The sequence below is a fragment of the Dreissena polymorpha genome, chromosome 7, assembly GCF_020536995.1.
Source record: "Dreissena polymorpha isolate Duluth1 chromosome 7, UMN_Dpol_1.0, whole genome shotgun sequence".
Classification (NCBI taxonomy): Eukaryota; Metazoa; Mollusca; class Bivalvia; order Myida; family Dreissenidae; genus Dreissena; species Dreissena polymorpha.
In genome coordinates this window covers 34,398,502-34,406,187 of record NC_068361.1, presented here as the reverse complement: position 1 = coordinate 34,406,187, position 7,686 = coordinate 34,398,502, and the positions used below count along the sequence as shown (strand labels likewise).

General features: G+C 37.3%; 1 protein-coding gene across 3 annotated transcripts; it reads left to right on the top strand.

Moving 5' to 3' along the window:
• Window positions 1-212: 212 nt before the first annotated feature.
• On the top strand, window positions 213-7,138 carry LOC127839236 (uncharacterized). Of its 3 annotated transcripts, none has more exons than XM_052367524.1 (9): window positions 213-354; window positions 1,866-2,210; window positions 2,551-2,694; window positions 3,007-3,324; window positions 4,597-4,740; window positions 5,634-5,738; window positions 6,001-6,042; window positions 6,249-6,299; window positions 6,677-7,138. In XM_052367524.1, exons 2-9 carry the CDS (start codon window positions 1,940-1,942, stop codon window positions 6,685-6,687), a joined length of 1,086 nt encoding a protein of 361 aa, XP_052223484.1. In that variant the 5' UTR covers window positions 213-354; window positions 1,866-1,939; the 3' UTR covers window positions 6,688-7,138. The 3 variants fall into 3 exon arrangements, with proteins under 3 accessions (XP_052223484.1, XP_052223482.1, XP_052223483.1); XM_052367522.1 differs by lacking the exon at window positions 213-354 and adding an exon at window positions 1,240-1,534; XM_052367523.1 differs by lacking the exons at window positions 213-354; window positions 6,001-6,042 and adding an exon at window positions 1,242-1,534.
• The last annotated feature ends 548 nt before the right edge of the window (window positions 7,139-7,686 follow it).

Below are 7,686 nucleotides of genomic sequence, written 5' to 3'. Positions count from 1 at the left end.
TAATTAATTATGCTAAAAACACTTCAATATGGATCTACTTATGTATTCGATTATGAACTTGTTTATCTATCAAGCGGCGACTTTTCACAGTTATCAATTTGACTTATTTCCGCTATCTGTCGCTGTGCACATAGAGAGTCGCGTGCCGGTATTAAGGTCAGCCCTCTGACACACCTGCCCCCCGTATCTCTCCGTATCTCTCCGTATAGTGCAATCAGACGTGGACGAACAATGACCGACTAGCGAAGTTGATGTCAGCGGTATAATTGATAAGGGACCTGTTTGATTGATCATCATACGACAAGTTATAATTACGACTGCATTTAGAAATTTTGAATTTGACATTGACGATAGGTATGTTCCTGTGAATTATGATATTAAAGAAATTGTATCGTCATTTATGTTAACTTAGTTTTTTCCAAACTGTTGATTCATTTTTAACAAAATACGAAACTAAGAATGCCTTATCACGTTGACATATTCTTTGTTAAGTATGTGTTTAGGCGATGCACTATGTACAAGTCTTGAATAAAAAGTCTGACTGTTATTTTGGACATTAATGAAATTAAGTATTTACCAATGTGAGAACGTAACATGTTTGCATCATTCTGGGTTCTTTCGACGTGACGATAGTTCGATCGTGAACATTTCTGCTCAAGTAATATTTCTTATGTCATTAAAAAACCAATTCCTAAGTCCGCCTATGACAAAGTTCAGTTACAATGTTATTTTGTATTTTCAAAAAAACAAGATAAAGATGAACAAGATTATGACCGGTTTAAATACAATTCTGACCTTAAGTTATTTTAGATTGAGAAAAAAATCATCATACCCTTTATATATATGTGTAATAACATGCACCACAGAACACCAATTTATAAACTCTTACTGAAATTATTATATTTTTAAGTTAAGCATCTCTTAATAATTCATGCATGTACATGTACAGGTACATGTATGTTATTACATATTTTTAACAGCAGATTAGTAGCTATTAAAATGTTGAACATATATTTGTTGTCAAACATTTTACTTTTCTTCAACTTCAGTCGCGCTTTCGGAAATCCGACATCAGTTATAACCAGAAAACGGAACTTTATGTTTTATAATTAAAGCGAAAACATTCGAAACAGTCGAACCAAGATAGGGTCAAATATCACTAAAACGAACCGTAATCTTTTTGTATTCTTCTCGTAACTGTCACGCATTTTAAGAACAAGGGCTGATAAAGTCTTCTTTTACGCCCATATTGACAGAAAGCCGCGTTGATAAGCCGTAGCACAATTGCGTTTAATGTGGTAAACATATATGCGTCTTAATGCATATTTAGTTACAGTGTTATCAAACACCGGACAGCCCTTTTATATTATACGTTTTCGGAAATGACATCTTTTGCAAGAAAATAGCAACACGCGCGAGGTGCAGTGCTGTTTTTAGTGTCAATAATAATGACATAAATATTATTTACGCTGTTATTCACAAATGGGACGGATGTACGTTTCGGCGTCGTTTTTTATTCTACTTATTTGGAATGGTACAGTGATGTTAATATTGTTATTTTTTTTGTTTTATCGAGTGCTGTACTTGTGATTATTTATCGTTCTTTTCTTAATAAATAGAAATTGATTTTATACACCACGTACTTCACCGAACAATTTAAGTAAAGCTTGTCTGTTGTTGACGAATTTGATTTGGTATTTATTCAATTTAATGTATCATCAATATTAAGTAGCAATTCTACTGGTAGTTCTAGCACCACACATGGCAAAATAGCAGTAACATGTAGTTTGAGAAGAAAAATAATGATATTTGTTATAAATCCTTTAGTATCATTATATGAAAAGTCAAATCGTTTATAATCACAGCTAAATGTCAAGTACCGTGGAACCCCGGAAGTTCCCTCGCTCGGGTACCGGGACTACGGCCGGTAGGAGGGGGTATGGCGTATCCAGAATTTTTAGTCCCCAATTCCGGTTATGAAGAAAACCGCTGCCCCGCCGTCGATCAAGACTGTCCTTCCCGATGCCGGTCTGTGGACAACCGGAAGTGCAGAGTCTGCGACTGCGCAATGCGACCGGAGGCGACGTCATCGAGCAACGCATGCGCACCGCCGCCTAAGGATTGTCCAAGCAAGTGTCGCACAGTGGATCAAAACAAGTGCAGAGTTTGTTCATGCGGTGCCGACACTCAAGAGGCCGACAAAGGGAATGGTAATCCATATGTTTTAATATGCTGAAAGGATTTGCACATGTTTTCCGTTTGGATAATGTTTCATATCGTCATTAAAAGAAAGGCGTTTAATAAATGTTGTTAAGCGAGTAGTATATTGAGCATGTTGTTCCATATCGATAGCAACCGTATTACGCATAACACAATTATCCCATCGTTATTTTTAACAAAAGCTTTTTAGCTATTTTTCAAAACGTATTATGTATGTTTTGTGACGTCATATCAAACGATGACGTTTGCAGTAAAATCAAAAAGTGAAAAAGCTGAGAAACCTATGCTCCATATAATTTACTCTCACATATGTCTCTTTTCACGTACCAGGCGCACTTCCAATCAGCGGCGACACGTACCGAAAGTGCTACGACATGATTATGTGCATGTTGTCGTGCCACGACGGCTACAATCTCAGCACGAATACAGACGAAACGGGCTGTCAAACGTGCGCATGCGTGGATTCACAACCGGGTAAAAGTATTTCTTGGTTTGTGGTGATGATTATGATGATGATGATGATGAAGTTGATGATGATGGTGGAGATGATGATGATAATGATGATGATGATGATGATAATAATGATGATGATGATGATGATGATGATGATGATGATGATGATGATGATGATGATGATGATGATGATGATGATGATGACGATGATGACGATGATGATGATGATGATGATGATGATGATGATGATGATGATGATGATGATGCATTGAATGCTTACGCATTCTTCACTTAAGAAAAAAAAGTATAGACGCTCCACGAATACCATTCTAGGACCTTCGCAACAGTCCCAACAACATTCGGAACAAACCACAAAAGAACCAACCACTTCAGTATCCGGTATGAGCTCTTCAAGCGGCAACGGGCTCTCACCTTCCGGGAGCGGCGACGGTGCAAGTGTCGGAAGAGACGCTTGGGGATCTGGTTCAGGTACCGGAAGCAGTGGCAGGGGTGGTGATCCCTGGAATGCAGCGGCGGTTGGAGGCAGTGAAGGGAGCGCTGCAGGTGGCGGAATGGACGCTTGGGTAGCCAATAACGTCGGTGATGGGGCGTCTTCTAGTTGTTCCGGGCCGATGTGTCCGGGCAGTGGAGGTACTGTTATTTCGTTTAATGCATAAATGATGTTAAATGCAGTTCGAACATAGTAATCAGGGACGACATTTTTTGCTTGTAAGGAATTTTCTGTTTAAAAGAAGTGTCTTATACATGAAAAAACCAATCTAGGTGGAAAGTGTCGTACCTGATTAGCCTATGGGGAATGCACAGACTAATCTGGGACGACTATTAACGCACATGTATTAAACCCTATTTTCCAATAACGCGACTCATATGGTGTCAATCGTATGGTCGAGGGGATTCGAGTTTGATCTCCATTATAATAATCCCCAAAGTAATAAAGGAATGTTTTTAACCAGGCAATTAACTCGGGGATTTCTTAATGTGGCAAATTTAAAAATGCAATAATAAAGCAGTTTGAATAAAAAGGAAAATAAAAAGGACACCGTTGATGTTACCCTTGTAAAGAAACTCAATATCTGTAAAAGATATGTTGTACTTCATGGTATGGTATAACACAAAGACAACGCCCTTTTCTCTATTTTACTACAACTTTTTACCTGTTTATTTGCATGCCCACACGTAATGGGAAACCTGATAAATTGCACATGTCCCTGCGTTCGTTCACCCGTAGTTAACCAATTTAATAACATTTAAGTGATATTATGGGCATCTAACAGTATATTGGTATATATCGCAACCGTTGTTTTATTTATTTTTGGTGTCTTCACTGTATATAAACATATATTTGTTAATGCAGCATAAAGATACTAAAACAATATCCCGGAAAGAGAAAAATAATACATTTGAATATCAACCGTACTTTCGTTTTGATAACTGACGACAGAAATTATTCGATGTACGATGTGAGTCATAATGTAGTTTTCATGCAAATTTCACGCATATTTGTTCATACGACACAAAGACACAATTTTGTTTTACGGATTATTTCGGCTTAGAGAACTGGGTGAGTCATGTAAAATATCGAAAATAATATATATATATATATATATTTATAAACAACTGGTTGCAAGATGGGTTGTAGATAATTGGTCAGTTAACACATTTTAACTAATTCTTTTGACCTGTTAATTCTTTTCAACAGTGAAAAATGCCCATAATATCATTTTAATGTGTTAATAATGATCGAAAAGAAAGGACTTTCGGTTGCGACGACTTTTGGAAGAATACTTGTTTTTCTAATATCGCCAGGATAACGCAGAAAACGAAGATATATTTTACTACAAATTTTATATTAAGATACCACATGGAGAGTATATACATGAGCATTGCATTTCTTCAATACAGGCGGCATGAACCCGATGTTTCCGGGAGCCGGTGGAAGCGGAAGTGGCGGCTGCACGGGCCCGTTCTGTATGGGCGCCGGAAATGGCGGAAGTGGAGGAACCGGAAGTGGCGGTGGGATGATGGGAGGCCCCGGGGGAGTGGGAGGTAAATATTTACGTCCGTTCATGTTGTAATAATTGCTGGCCGGATACGAAATTCGCCATAGGCTGTCGTACTGTGACGTCACCGAGCAAGGCATTGCAGCTGGGAGAGGCAACACCGGACAACTAATACACAAATGTCCTCTGGTTTCTCCGGAGTTCCGCCCCACAGCACACCAAAATTCCATATACATTGACAATACATTAATTGCGGTATTGCTGCTATAATTCAACATTCGAACAAACGTCCATGGGTGTAGAAAGATGATTTGATAGGAGTTATAAGGAACCTTCCAGGTCGTCACGTTATGCAGTAAGAGTTGCGTAAGGACCTCGTTAACTTTGAAATGCACATTTAACCATTCCTCTCAGATATGAACATTGAGAAATTGATCCTCAAACATCAACTTGATCTCCTTCACAATGTGAGTTTTTGTCTTTTTGTCGCTTCAGTTGTTGTCATATATTTACTACTACTTCTACTATTACTACTACTACTGCTACTACTACTACTACTATTACTACTACTACTGCTACTGCTACTGCAACTGCTACTGCTGCTGCTGCTGCTCCTGTTGCTGATGCTCCTCCTCCTACTACTACTACAACTACAAATACTACTACTACTACTACTACTACTACTACTACTACTTCTACTACTACTACTACTACTACTACTACTACTACTTCTACTACTGCTGCTGCTGCTGCTGCTGCTGCGGCTGCGGCTGCGGCTGCTGCTGCTACTGCTACTGCTGCTGCTGCTACTGCTACTGCTGCTGCTGCTGCTACTACTGCTACTACTACTACTACTACTACTACTACTACTACTTTTACTACTACTACTACTACTACTACTACTATCAATAACAAATTTAACGAGGGTGATTATGTAAGCTTTCAGCCCATTCGGACTAGCGGCCGGAAGTGGTAGTGGTTCAGGAAGTGGCTGCACGGGGCCGTTCTGCACCATGACAGGGAGTGCCGGTACCGTCTCTTCCGGTAATCTTGCTGCGCGTCGCAGAATATGATAGGACCCCAGACTTTATGCTTCTTTTTCCATCTCACGACTTACGCATACGTTTAAATTGAGAAAATCGTATATAATACTAGAAGCACTATAGTTTTCGATTTCAAAAATGCCATTGTAATGAAAACAACACGCCATTCATTCTTTGTGAATAACAAATTGTGAGCCGAACGCTGATATTTTCGCAGGTAGTTTATTTAGGTCCTTAATTGAACACTGTCAATCTCTTTTTAGATCATCGTTCAACGAAAAAAAGGCGCCCTGCCCCTAAGTGGGGTAATATTGATTATTCATAACTCAATATCAAAATGAAACTACATTGCCCCGTGTTTTACATGCTAAGTTTTTCATTGGCCGCCAAACGAAGGAAATGAGATTTTTCTTCATTTGTATACTGAAATCACATCTTCCATGTTAATTTGACAATGTTCATAATAATACAGTTGGCAACAATCTGATTTGGTATATTGTTTATTTTTCAGGTAACAACAACAACTGCGTTGGGCCGGAGTGCTCGGCAAAAGTGGGGCAAAGTATGTCGCCTTAATTTGATGTCTTTTCGAGGGTGTTGACGGGTTTGGGTTGAGATGGGCGAGGATTTTTTTTAAAGACTAACACTTGTGTGTGTGCGTTTAAACCGAAATATATCTTAAAACTTATACACATGACTGCAAATTGTTGGTGGTCTCTTTAGTTTCTTTATATTTTGAACTCATCGCAACCACTCGAACTCAACTTCCTGTAAACCGGCCTCATCTTGCGAGTGCGATAATTTTATAATTATGAAATGCACGCAGCTATGTTTTTGTAAATACATACAATAATATTGAACACACATTGTTTCGTTTTAATGGCTTCTTTTTTTAAATCGACTTAATGTTGTTGATATCTTGTTTTTGTGATTTTTCAGGATTTAACTGAGCCTGGATCAAAACGGGTTTGATACACAACACGAGTTTTGATTGCAATGTACTAAATAATTAGGCCAGACAAGTTTTATTCACTGTTCAGCATCCCAATGATTTTTAAAAACTCACATGTACTAATTTTTAATTCGTTAAAATCCTGTTATTAAACAGTTAATACCATGTATACATCTAATGATTGTACACTTTTACCATATTTATTTCGAACAGTTGGGTCATGTGACCCATAACCGTACCTTTTAAAGGCCCTTTTCTCCTTGCATTTCTGATTTTTCTATATGCATGATTCTTGTGAACATATGAACATTACTGGAGCTTTTGCTTGTAATTATTTTGTTTTGAATGATTGATATGAAATTAACATTTAAATTATATTATATAATTATATGTTGAAATATATAGTATTACCTCATTTTACCAAAACACGAATATAATTATGAAACGAGCACCAATGCTTTTGTTGTTTAAAAAAGGGCAAATTATCGAATACAACGACATGTTATTCAATATAAAATTGAACACACGTTACTTTGTCCTCACTTCTGTGTTTATAAGTTGTGATAGTTGTCTTTAAGAAACAAAGCAAACATATATACATTCGAGATGTAATCGATATAAATATATAATACAGATCGCACCAAGCATACATGAAACATATGATAAATTGTTAAAACAAATATGTTGACTCACTCTCGTAAACAATGACAATGCTAAGAGATGCTTTATTATTATAGATTGAATGTTTGTTCTCATTTCTTGAACAGTATTTGCATTTTTATTTGAATAAGATTTACAACAAACTTTGATTTTTCCCACACACTGATTCATCTTGCATCTGCTCTTGACAATAAAACATCAACGCTTATTCGTAACAAGGGTCCTGTAAAATTATGGCCATATCATCAACATTTGGCAAAGTTTTTTTGTATAATAAAATGGAATGCTCAGATATGCATATTTTATTAAGATAGCAATTAGTTGGATTGTCTATGTA

Bases quoted from the DNA above. Each gene is read 5' to 3' on its own strand.
- LOC127839236 (XM_052367522.1), top strand. From the start codon at position 1,483: ATGGGACGGATGTACGTTTCGGCGTCGTTTTTTATTCTACTTATTTGG. The intron at 1,535-1,865 runs GTACAGTGATGT...TTATAATCACAG, and splicing joins TATTCTACTTATTTGGAATG to CTAAATGTCAAGTACCGTGG. The intron at 2,211-2,550 runs GTAATCCATATG...TTCACGTACCAG, and splicing joins AGAGGCCGACAAAGGGAATG to GCGCACTTCCAATCAGCGGC.